Source organism: Oncorhynchus clarkii, chromosome 31, assembly GCF_045791955.1.
Source record: "Oncorhynchus clarkii lewisi isolate Uvic-CL-2024 chromosome 31, UVic_Ocla_1.0, whole genome shotgun sequence".
In the NCBI taxonomy this organism is placed as follows: Eukaryota; Metazoa; Chordata; class Actinopteri; order Salmoniformes; family Salmonidae; genus Oncorhynchus; species Oncorhynchus clarkii.
In genome coordinates, this window is record NC_092177.1 from 17,130,166 (window position 1) to 17,143,862 (window position 13,697).

General features: G+C 41.5%; 1 protein-coding gene across 1 annotated transcript in view; it reads right to left on the bottom strand.

The window, feature by feature from the left end:
* LOC139390561 (glypican 3) overlaps positions 1-13,697 on the bottom strand; it is a 418,603-nt gene that overhangs the window by 169,244 nt on the left and 235,662 nt on the right. The window contains exon 7 of the mRNA XM_071137764.1: positions 448-643. Within this exon, the coding sequence (XP_070993865.1) occupies positions 448-643 (196 nt within the window). The remainder of the gene's footprint in view (positions 1-447; positions 644-13,697) is intronic.

Here is a 13,697-nt window from a genome sequence, read left to right on the forward strand (position 1 = left end):
GGGTTATTGGGAGTGAGGCCAGCGGCCTGGGGAGTGAGACCAGGGTTATTGGGAGTGAGGCCAGCGGCCTGGGGAGTGAGACCAGGGTTATTGGGAGTGAGGCCAGGGTTCTGGGGAGTGAGTCCAGGGGTCCCGGGGTTAAAGCAGGAATCCAGCAGGTCCACCACTTCCAGTGGTCTGGACCAGGAGATCTCAACACCCCTCTTCTCCATGCTCCTGATAATGGGGGGAGATGCTGCTCCAACACTGGATGGCCTTAGCCAGAATGTTCTCCTCTTTAGCTTGTCAGCTACTGCTGCTACTTTACTCAGTGTGACCTTTAATTGAGTATTTGCCTCCCTGTCTTAACTTATCAGAGACACACAAAACCAGAAGGACAGTGACCTTCAGGGACTGGAGTTGTGTCTAAAAGAAAAGTGAACACATGGCGGCGTTTGTCTGACTGACCTGCAAAGATACGTAACCGTTTACGGTGAGGGGGCGGCCCGAGCCCCGACACCCCAGCACAGTCATCCTCGTCATCACAATCGCCACTCTCAAACCATTCGTCCTCCTCTTCTCCCGTGCTCCGGCCCTCCGGCCCTTGACCCCCACCTGACCGGGCTCTCCAGCGCTTCTCAGGCACCGTCACCAGACGCAGCAACTGTAGAGGCAGAGAGGAAAGGGTTCTAAAACATAATAAGATCACACACATATGGACTTGCCTCCCAAATGGCCTCCTATTCACTTTATAGTACACTACTATTGACCAGGGCCCGTGAGGTCCCATGTGGCTCAGTTGGTAGGGCATGGTCCTTGCAAAGCCAGGGTTGTGGGTTTGATTCCCACAGAGGACCAGTGTGAGAATGTATGCACTAAGTGGCACTGGATAAGAGTGTCTGCTAAATGATTAAAATGTAAGAAAGATGCCATCTAGGACAAACATACAGACCTTATTCATACCCTTTGGTGGAATGTACATGTCCAGTACTTTGGTAATATAATAGTTCAGGACGTTGGTTGCTTCCCAAATGGTATCCTATTCCCTTTATTGTGCACTCTTTTTGACCAGGACCCATAGAGCTGTGTTAAAAAGTAGTACACTATACAGTTGAGGGAATAGGGTGCCATTTGGGAAGCAGACGTTGTAACTGCCTGACATGGGAGGAAGGCGAGGATGTGGGGGAAACTCCAGGAAAAACATTGTCAGGGCTAAAACGAGTGGTGTTTAACAAACTCCATATATAATCACCATGCACAGAAATGTTGCTATCTAAGCCAGATGTTTTATTTCTGTGGTGATTCATCCACAGCGTAATAGCAGGCGGAGGCTGTGGCTGTTGATTACTCAGTGGTGGAAAAAGTACCCAATTGTCATACTTGAGTAAAAGTAAAGATACTTTAATAGAACATGACTCAAGTAAAATTGAAAGTTTACCCAGTAAAAGACTACTTTACATTCAGTTGATGTCGGAAGTTAACATTAACAGCCAAATACTTTTAAACTCAGTTATTCACAATTCCTGACATTTAATCCTAGTAAAAATGCCCTGTTTTAGGTCAGTTACGAGCCCCACTTTATTTTAAGAATGTGAAATGTCAGAATAATAGTAGAGAGAATGATTTATTTCAGCTTTTATTTCTTTCATCACATTCCTAGTGGGTCAGAAGTTTACATACACTCAATTAGTATTCGGTAGCATTGCCTTTAAATTGTTTAACTTTGGTCAAACATTTCAGGTAGCCTTCCACAAGCTTCCCACAATAAGTTGGGTAAATGTTGGCCCATTCCTCCTGACAGAGCTGGTGTAACTGAGTCAGGTTTGTAGGCCTCTTTGCTTGCACACGCTTTTTCAGTTCTGCCAACACATTTTCCACAGGTCAGGGCTTTGTGATGGCCACTCCAATGACTTGACCTTGTTGTCCTTAAGCCATTTTGCCACAACTTTGGAAGTGTGCTTGGGGTCATTGTCCATTTGGAAGACACGTTTGCGACCAAGCTTTAGCTTTCTGACTGATGTCTTGAGATGTTGCTTCAATAAATCCATGATGCCATCTATTTTGTGAAGTGCACCAGTCCCCTCTGCAGCAAAGCACCCCCACAACATGATGCTGCCACCCCCGTGCTTCATGGTTGGGATGGTGTTCTTCGGCTTGCAAGCCTCCCCCTTTTTCCTCCAAACATAATGATGGTCATTATGGCCAAATATTTCTATTTTTGTTTCATCAGACCAGAGGACATCTCTCCAAAAAGTACGATCTTTGTCCCTATGTGCAGTTGCAAACTGTAGGCTGGCTTTTAAATGGCAGTTTTGGAGCAGTGACTTCTTCCTTGCTGAGCGGCCTTTCAGGTTATGTCGATATAGGACTCGTTTTACTGTGGATATAGATACTTTTGTACATGTTTCCTCCAGCATCTTCACAATGTACTTTGCTGTTGTTCTGGGATTGATTTGCACTTTACGCACTAAAGTACGTTAATCTCTAGGAGACAGAACTCGTCTCCTTCATCAGTGGTATGACGGCTGAGTGATCCCATGGTGTTTATACTTGAGTACTATTGTTTGTACAGATGAACGTGGTACCTTCAGGTCTCCAATTTGTTTCTGAGGTCTTGGTTGATTTCTTTTGATTTTCCCATGATGTCAAATGAAGAGGCACTGAGTTTGAAGGTAGGCCTTGAAATAAATCCACAGGTACACCTCCAAATGACTCAAATTATGTAAATTAGCCTACCGGAAGCTTCTAAAGCCATGACACCATTTTCTGGAATTTTCCAAGCTGTTTAAAGGCACAGTCAACTTAGTGTATGTAAACTTCTGACCCACTGGAATTGTGATACAGTGAATTATTAGTTAAATAATCTGTCTGTAAACAATTGTTGGAAAAATTACTTGTGTCATGCACAAAGTAGATGTCCTAACCGACTTGCCAAAACTATAGTTTGTTAACAAGAAATTTGTGAAGTGGTTGAAAAATAAGTTTTAATGACTCCAACCTAAGTGTATGTAAACTTCCGACTTCAACTGTATACTTAAGTATCAAACATACATGTAATTGCTAAAATATACTTAAGTACCAAAAGTAAAAGTATAAATAGTTTCAAATTCCTTATATTAAGGTAATCTTTTTAATTTACGGATAGCCAGGGGCACACTCCAACACATCATTTATTATCAAAGAATGTGTTTCGTGAGTCCGTTAGTCTGCCAGATCAGAGGCAGTAGGGATGACCAGGGATGTTCCCTTAATTAGTATGTGAATTGGACCATTATCGTGTAACATTATCGTGTAACAATTATCAGTAAAAATGTATGTAGTAAAAAGTACATCATTTTCTTTAGGAATGTATTGAAGTAAAAGTAAAAGTTGTCAAAAATATAAATAGTAAAGTACAGTACAGGTACCCCAAAAAACGAGTAGTTTAGTACATATATCATACATAGATAAACCCTATACTGAATGACCCTCTATTTCATACATATATAACCCCTATACTGAATGACCCCATATATCATACATAGATAAACCCTATACTGAATGACCCTCTATTTCATACATATATAAACCCTATACGCAATGACCCTCTATTTCATACATAGATAAACCCTATACTGAATGACCCCATATATCATACATAGATAAACCCTATACTGAATGACCCTCTATTTCATACATATATAAACCCTATACGCAATGACCCTCTATTTCATACATAGATAAACCCTATACTGAATGACCCCATATATCATACATAGATAAACCCTATACTGAATGACCCTCTATTTCATACATATATAACCCCTATACTGAATGACCCTCTATTTCATACATATATAAACCCTATACTGAATGACCCTCTATTTCATACATATATAAACCCTATACTGAATGACCCTCTATTTCATACATATATAACCCCTATACTGAATGACCCTCTATTTCATACATAGATAAACCCTATACTGAATGACCCCATATATCATACATAGATAAACCCTATACTGAATGACCCTCTATTTCATACATATATAAACCCTATACGCAATGACCCTCTATTTCATACATATATAAACCCTATACTGAATGACCCTCTATTTCATACATATATAAACCCTATACTGAATGACCCTCTATTTCATACATATATAACCCCTATACTGAATGACCCCATATATCATACATATATAACCCCTATACTGAATGACCCTCTATTTCATACATAGATAAACCCTATACTGAATGACCCTCTATTTCATACATAGATAAACCCTATACTGAATGACCCCATATATCATACATAGATAAACCCTATACTGAATGACCCTCTATTTCATACATATATAACCCCTATACTGAATGACCCCGTATTTCATACATAGATAAACCCTATACTGTGTGACCCTGTATTACATACAAAGATACATTTTATAGTGTATGACCCCGTATTTCATACATAGATAAACCCTATACTGAATGTTCCCATATTTCATACAAAAATACATTTTATAGTGTATGACCCTGTATTTCATACATAGATAAACCCTATACTATATGACCCCATATATCATACATACATAAATCTTATAGTGCACGACCCCGTATTTCATACATAGATAAACCCTATACTATATGACCCCATATATCATACATACATAAATCTTATAGTGTATGACCCCGTATTTCATACATAGATAAACCCTATACTATATGACCCCATATATCATACATACATAAATCTTATAGTGCACGACCCCGTATTTCATACATAGATAAACCCTATACTATATGACCCCATATATCATACATACATAAATCTTATAGTGTATGACCCCGTATTTCATACATAGATAAACCCTATACTGAATGTTCCCATATTTCATACAAAAATACATTTTATAGTGTATGACCCTGTATTTCATACATAGATAAACCCTATACTATATGACCCCATATATCATACATACATAAATCTTATAGTGCACGACCCCGTATTTCATACATAGATAAACCCTATACTATATGACCCCATATATCATACATACATAAATCTTATAGTGCACGACCCCGTATTTCATACATAGATAAACTGTACTGAGTTGGATTCCAAAATAAATTACACATTTCAATCCAATTGAAATGTGTCACATGAGGAATGGAATAAAATAATTTATACAATTTAAAATAAATTCAATTTGGTTTAGAATTTTACTTCAATTTCACTGCAATGGTGTAACATGAATCCCTTTTGCATGTTTTATCCAAATCAAATAAAAATATTTCCCCAATTACTTAGCTACAGAAGCTTATTATGTGTTGTGCAACACATACCGGAATTGTGTTTATTGAGATTCTGTGGCAAACCAATCAACTCGTAAATTATTTACAAACGTTTGAGAGCAGTAAATCTGGGGTATCCAAAACCAATTTCAACATTCCTCTTCAGCCAGTGCAAAATATATAATCTAACTACATGTGAGTCCTGAATGGCACCCTATTCCCTACATAGTGCACTACTTCTGACCAGGGCCCTGGTCAAAGGAAGTGCACTATATAGGGAATGGGGTGCCATTTGTAACAAATCATACATTCTGTTAAAGGACGGTCAGAACACAAGGAGGAGACACAAATCATCAAAACAACATAGTTTCATAACTGGATTGAAAACATCTGGTCATAGCTCTTGTCCTTAGGACATTGGTCTGACTTGATAACGTTATCAGTCTGAATGAAAGAACTTCGAGAAGCATGCAAACTGCATTCTTTAAATATATATGGAACTCTTGTCCTTAGGACATTGGTCTGACTTGATAATGTTAACAGTCTGAATGAAAGACCTTTGAGAAGCATCCAAACTCCATTCTTTAAATATATATGAAATGACAGTATCGATTTATGAAGAGTATGTAGTGCACTACTCATAGGGCAGGGCAGGGCTCATAGGGCTATTTTATGGTCGCTGGTCAAAAGTAGTGCACTATGTAGGGAATGAGGTGCCATTTTGGACTTAGACATACAGACAGACTCATCTCTGACCACCTCTCCACCTCCACAGCCTCAGGCATAATTAAGAGGACTACCAAGGTAACAGATGTGCCAAATTCCATCCTCCTCTTTCCTCTTATTCAACCCTCCTTTCGATTTTCCATTCTGTCTCCCCTCTTTGTTTTCATTGATTTCCTTCCTATGCACGTACACTACCAATCAAAGGTTTGGGGTCACTTAGAAATGTCCTTGTTTTTGAAAGAAAAGCAAATTTTTTGTCCATTAAAATAACATAACATTTATCAGAAATACAGTGTAGATATTGCTAATGTTGTCAATGACTATTGTAGCTGGAAATTGAGGATTTTTCAAGGAATATCTACATAGGCGTCCAGAGGCCCAGTATCAGCAACCATCACTCCTGTTAATCATTTTAAAAGGCTAATTGATCATTAGAAAACCCTTTTGCAATTATGTTAGCACAGATTACAAAAAGAAAAGCAGCCCCGTTGCGGACCAGGATGTCTTGCTCCCAGACAGACTAAACAACTTCTTTGCTCGCTTTGCGGTGCCACTGACACGGCCCGCTACCAAAACCTGTGGACTCTCCTTCACTGCAGCCAACGTGAGTAAAACATTTAAACGTGTTAACCCTCGCAAGGCTGCAGGCCCAGACGGCATCCCCAGCCACGTCCTCAGAGCATAAGCAGACCAGCTGGCTGGTGTGTTTACGGACTTATTCAATCAATCCTTATCCCAGTCTGCTGTTCCCACATGCTTCCAGAGGGCCACCATTGTTCCTGTTCCCAAGAAAGCTAAGGTAACTGAGCTAAACGACTACCGCCTCGTAGCACTCACTTCCGTCATCATGAAGTGCTTTGAGAGACTAGTCATGGACCATATCACCTCCACCCTACCTGACACTCTTGACCCACTCCAATTTGCTTACCGCCCAAATAGGTCCACAGACGATGCAATCTCAACCACACTGCACACTGCCCTAACCCATCTGGACAAGAGGAATACCTATGTGAGAATGCTGTTCATCGACTACAGCTCAGCATTCAACATCATTGTACCCTCCAAACTCGTCATCAAGCTCGAGACCCTGGGTCTCGACCCCGCCCTGTGCAACTGGGTACTGGACTTCCTCACGGGCCGCCCCCAGGTGGTGAGGGTAGGTAACAACATCTCCACCCCGCTGACCCTCAACACTGGGGCCCCACAAGGGTGCGTTCTGAGCCCTCTCCTGTACTCCCTGTTCACCCACGACTGCGTGCCCATGCACGCCTCCAACTCAATCATCAAGTTTGCAGACGACACTACAGTGGTAGGCTTGATTACCAACAATGACAGAACGGCCTACAGGGAGGAGGTGAGGGCCCTCGGAGTGTGGTGTCAGGAAAATAACCTCACACTCAACGTCAACAAAACAAAGGAGATGATTGTGGACTTCAGGAAACAGCAGAGGGAGCACCCCCCTATCCACATCGACGGGACAGTAGTGGAGAGGGTAGTAAGTTTTAAGTACCTCGGCGTACACATCACGGACAAACTGAATTGGTCCACCCACACAGACAGCGTGGTGAAGAAGGCGCAGCAGCACCTCTTCAACCTCAGGAGGCTGAAGAAATTCGGCTTTTCACCAAAAGCACTCACAAACTTTTACAGATGCACAATCGAGAGCATCCTGTCGGGCTGTATCACCGCCTGGTACGGCAACTGCTCTGCCCACAACCGTAAGGCTCTCCAGAGGGTAGTGAGGTCTGCACAACGCATCACTGGTGGCAAACTACCTGCCCTCCAGGACACCTACACCACCTGATGTCACAGGAAAGACATAAAGATCATCAAGGACAACAACCACCCGAGCCACTGCCTGTCCACCCCGCTATCATCCAGAAGGCGAGGTCAGTACAGGTGCATCAAAGCAGGGACCGAGAGACTGAAAAACAGCTTCTATCTCAAGGCCATCAGACTGTTAAACAGCCACCACTAACATTGAGTGGCTGCTGCCAACACACTGACTCAACTCCAGCCACTTCAATAATGGAAAAATGTATGTAAAAATGTATCACTAGCCACTTTAAACAATGCCACTTTATATAATGTTTACATACCCTACATTACTCATCTCATATGTATATACTGTACTCTATATCATCTACTGCATCTTGCCATCTTTATGTAATACATGTATCACTAGTCACTTTAAACAATGCTACTTAATATAATGTTTACATACCCTACATTATTTATCTCATATGTATATACTGTACTCTATATCATCTACTGCATCTTTATGTAATACATGTATCACTAGCCACTTTAAACTATGCCACTTTGTTTACATACCCTACATTACTCATCTCATATGTATATACTGTACTCTATACCATCTACTGCATCTTGTCTATGCCGTTATGTACCATCACTCATTCATGTATCTTTATGTACATATTCTTCATCCCTTTACACTTGTGTGTATAAGGTAGTTGTTGTGAATTGTTAGGTTAGATTACTCGTTGGTTATTACTGCATTGTCGGAACTAGAAGCACAAGCATTTCGCTACACTCACATTAACATCTGCTAACCATGTGTATGTGACAAATAAGATTTGATTTGATTTGAGAATGACATCAGTCTGAAAGATAAACAAGCTCTGTTCTCTGCCACTGCCTGCATATACAAACAGGTCAATCTGGGATCTACAAGTAACACAAACTGTAAAGTTTAGAGAGGGAACATGCAGGCAGTACGTGTTCCTCCGAGGGAGGGCTGCCCAGCCCAACAAACCTCTATTCATATCCCCAACATTCAGACCATACATGGTGGGTGACCACATTTCTAAAAGCCTGCTCATTTGGACCCGGGGATGGAGAAACACTCATTCATAGAGACGGAATATCCATAGGAACAAACTGCATTCTATTATTTATTTTCTTACCACCCTGAGAGAAAACGTGCGTTGCTGTGCTGTGTGAGTATCAACCCCAAAACAGCGCCTCCTAGTGACAAAACATGGCTCCCAGGTGCCTCTCCGTCTCCAGAAAAAAAGGGGGGATTTTATTACAGAAGTCAATGAAAAACATTCTTCTTCCTTCTTTCCTCCTTATGAGCGATGTGAATTTAAAGCACTTAACTTTCTCGTTTAAGAAAGAATAATGTTTGCGCTCGTGTGCCAGAAGAGATTTACTGAGGTCTAGGAATTCCTTCCAGAGATCCGTTGCCTGGCAATGCAGAAAGACATTGGGAGGGGAGGAGTGTCTCACAAACAAATTAAAAAGCAAAAAAGACTGAAAGCTAATGTGGTAAAGCAAGGAAAGAAAGATGTGGTAGGGGGTATTTAACAACAAAAACCTAAAAAAAAGGTGGAAGGAAAGAAAAACCTTCCTGGAAAGTGTTCTGTCCCTGTTCAGAGTATGTTCTGAAGAGGGATGTCTAACGGACCTTAGCCACCTGCCAGACCACAGACAGAACCCCTTTCTAATACAGAGGCCACTGATCAACTCTGTTATAATGGTGTAGAAAAATACAGAGACACAGTAATTGGCGTCAAACACTCCCTCTTTGAAAAATAGAGCTACGGTTATTCCGTGACATAGCAACATGGTATTTCCTTTCTTTCAAAACACAGAGACACTGTAGTACACTTCTCTAAAGTGTGCTACTTTGGTACACTTGTCACTACTGTAAGTACCGCTCTCATTCAGAGCACCTGCTAAATTACTCAAATGTAAATGTCTACACTTCTCTCTATGGCACAGAGATAGGACTACAGTAGTACTCCTAGATAGGCCTACAGTAGAACCTGTAGATAGGCCTACAGCAGTACCCGTATATGGGCCTACAGTAGTACCCCTAGATAGGCCTACAGTAGTACCTGTAGATAGGCCTAGAGTAGTACCTGTAGATAGGCCTAGAGTAGTACTCCTAGATAGGCCTACAGTAGAACCTGTAGATAGGCCTACAGTAGTACCCGTAGATAGGCCTACAGCAGTACCCGTATATGGGCCTACAGTAGTACCCCTAGATAGGCCTACAGTAGTAGCTGTAGATATGCCTACAGTAGTACCCGTAGTTAGGCCTACAGTAGTACCCGTAGATAGGCCTACAGTAGTACCCGTAGATAGGCCTACAGTAGTAGCTGTAGATATGCCTACAGTAGTGCCCGTAGATAGGCCTACAGTAGTACCCGTAGATAGGCCTACAGTAGAACCCGTAGATAAGCCTACAGTAGAACCCGTAGATAGGCCTACAGTAGTACCCCTAGATAGGCCTACAGTAGTAGCTGTAGATATGCCTACAGTAGTACCCGTAGTTAGGCCTACAGTAGTACCCGTAGATAGGCCTACAGTAGTAGCTGTAGATATGCCTACAGTAGTACCCGTAGATAGGCCTACAGTAGTACCCGTAGATAGGCCTACAGTAGTAGCTGTAGATATGCCTACAGTAGTGCCCGTAGATAGGCCTACAGTAGTACCCGTAGATAGGCCTACAGTAGAACCCGTAGATAGGCCTACAGTAGAACCCGTAGATAGGCCTACAGTAGTACCCGTAGATAGGCCTACAGTAGTACCTGTAGAAAGGCCTACAGTAGTAGCTGTAGATATGCCTACAGTAGTACCCGTAGATAGGCTTGCAGTATTACCCCTAGATAGGCCTACAGTAGTACCCTCTGAGGCTCCGTGGCTTTTGCCTGCTGGCTGTGTCTGCCATAGCTGCGGCTGCGGTAGCATGGGGGTGTTTGTGTCAAAAGTGGCGCTGCACTCTTGGCACAACCGACCCACAGCGGGATCTGACAAGAGCCTCCACAGTCACCACAAGAGGCACAAATGTCAAATCACTCTGTGAGAGGGAATCTTCTGCAATAAAAGAACACCAGAAATAAACTTTACTTCTCAAAAAAATAAACACATAGTGTGTTCCGTATTAAGCAAGGAAATTGGTTCCCCTTTAACTATTTCATTTGATTGAGAACTGCAGCCTGGATAGAACTGGGTTTGCTAGACAGCTGGACAGAGAGAAAGAGAGAGATAGACAGAGAGAAAGATATAGAGAGGAGGAGGGGGGGGATTCAACAACAAATTCAACCCCTTCTAGACAATTTCCTGGACAAGATGTTTCACTGCAATAGTGAAGGTGTAAACTTGGCAGTAGAAAAGCTAAACAGTATGTTTCACCTCTCAGCTTCCCTATCAAATCTAAAAATGTCAAGCAGGCAACAAAATAAAATTAACAACAATGACAAATGGTTTGTTGAAGAATGCAAAAACCTAAGAAAGAAATTGAGAAACCTATCCAACCAAAAACATAGAGACCCAGAAAACCTGAGCCTACGCCTTCACTATGGTGAATCACTAAAACAATACAGAAATACACTACGGGAAAAGAAGGACGGGCGCATCAGAAATCAGCTCAATATAATTGAAGAATACATAGAATCTAACCATTTCTGGGAAAATTGGAAAACTCTAAACTAACAACAACACGAATAGTTATCTATCCAAAACAGAAATGTATGGATAAACCACTACTCCAATCTTTTTGGTTCTATAAGAAACAAACAGCAAACCATATACATAATCAGATACAAATCTTAGAATCAACTATTAAAGACTACCAGAACCCACTGGATTCTCCAATGACATTGAATGAACTACAGGACAAAATACAAACCCTCCAACCCAAAAAGGCCTGTGGGGTTGATGGTATCCTCAATGAAATGATAAAATATACAGATCACAAATGCCAAATGGCTATACTTAAACTCTAACATCATCCTCAATTCTGGCATCTTCCCCAATATTTGGAACCAAGGACTGATCACCCCAATCCACAAAAGTGGAGACAAATTTGACCCCATTAACTTCTGGGGGATTTGCAGCAACCTTGGGAAAATCCACGCCATTATCATTAACAGCAGAATTATGGATGTCCTCAGTGAAAATAATGTACTGAGCAAATGTCAAATTGTCTTTTTATCAAATTACCGTACGACAGCCCACTTATTCATCCTGCACCCCCTAATTGACAAACAAACAAACCAAAACAAAAGAAAAGTCTTCTCATGCTTTGTTGATTTCAAAAAGCTTTCGACTCAATTTGGCATGAGGGTCTGCTATACAAATTGATGGAAAGTGGTGTTGGGGGAAAAACATACGGCATTATAAAAACCATGTACACAAACAACAAGTGTGTGGTTAAAATGTCCATAAAACACAGAACACGCAGCTTAGGCCCCACCCTCTTCAACATATACAGTGGGGAAAAAAAGTATTTAGTCAGCCACCAATTGTGCAAGATCTCCCACTTAAAAAGATGAGAGAAGCCTTTCATCATAGGTACACTTCAACTATGACAGGCAAAATGAGAGAAAAAAATCCAGAAAATCACATTGTAGGATTTTTAATTAATTAATTTGCAAATTATGGTGGAAAATAAGTATTTGGTCACCTACAAACAAGCAATATTTCTGGCTCTCACAGACCTGTAACTTCTTCTTTAAGAGGCTCCTCTATCCTCCACTCGTTACCTGTATTAATGGCACCTGTTTGAACTTGTTATCAGTATAAAAGACACATGTCCACAACCTCAAACAGTCACACTCCAAACTCCACTATGGCCAAGACCAAAGAGCTGTCAAAGGACACCAGAAACAAAATTGTAGACCTGCACCAGGCTGGGAAGACTGAATCTGCAATAGGTAAGCAGCTTGGTTTGAAGAAATCAACTGTGGGAGCAATTATTAGGAAATGGAAGACATACAAGACCACTGATAATCTCCCTCGATCTGGGGCTCCACGCAAGATCTCACCCCGTGGGGTCAAAATGATCACAAGAACGGTGAGCAAAAATCCCAGGACCACAAGGGGGACCTAGTGAATGACCTGCAGAGAGCTGGGACCAAAGTAACAAAGCCTACCATCAGTAACACACTATGCCGCCAGGGACTCAAATCCTAAAGTGCCAGACGTGTCCCCATGCTTAAGCCAGTACATGTCCAGGCCCGTCTGAAGTTTGCTAGAGAGCATTTGGATTATCCAGAAGAAGATTGGGAGAATGTCATATGGTCAGATGAAACCAAAATATAACTTTTTAGTAAAAACTCAACTCGTCGTGTTTGGAGGACAAAGAATGCTGAGTTGCATCCAAAGAACACCATACCTACTGTGAAGCATGGGGGTGGAAACATCATGCTTTGGGGCTGTTTTTCTGCAAAGGGACCAGGGCGACTGATCCGTGTAAAGGAAAGAATGAATGGGGCCATGTATCGTGAGGTTTTGAGTGAAAACCTCCTTCCATCAGCAAGGGCATTGAAGATGAAACGTGGCTGGGTCTTTCAGCATGACAATGATCCCAAACACACCGCCCGGGCAACGAAGGAGTGGCTTTGTAAGAAGCATTTCAAGGTCCTGGAGTGGCCTAACCAGTCTCCAGATCTCAACCCCATAGAAAATCTTTGGAGGGAGTTGAAAGTCCGTGTTGCCCAGCAACAGCCCCAAAACATCACTGCTCTAGAGGAGATCTGCATGGAGGAATGGGCCAAAATACCAGCAACAGTGTGTGAAAACATTGTGAAGACTTACAGAAAACGTTTGACCTTTGTCATTGCCAACAAAGGGTATATAACAAAGTATTGAGATAAACTTTTGTTATTGACCAAATACTTATTTTCCACCATAATTTGCAAATTAATTAATTAAAAATCCTACAATGTGATTTTCTGGAT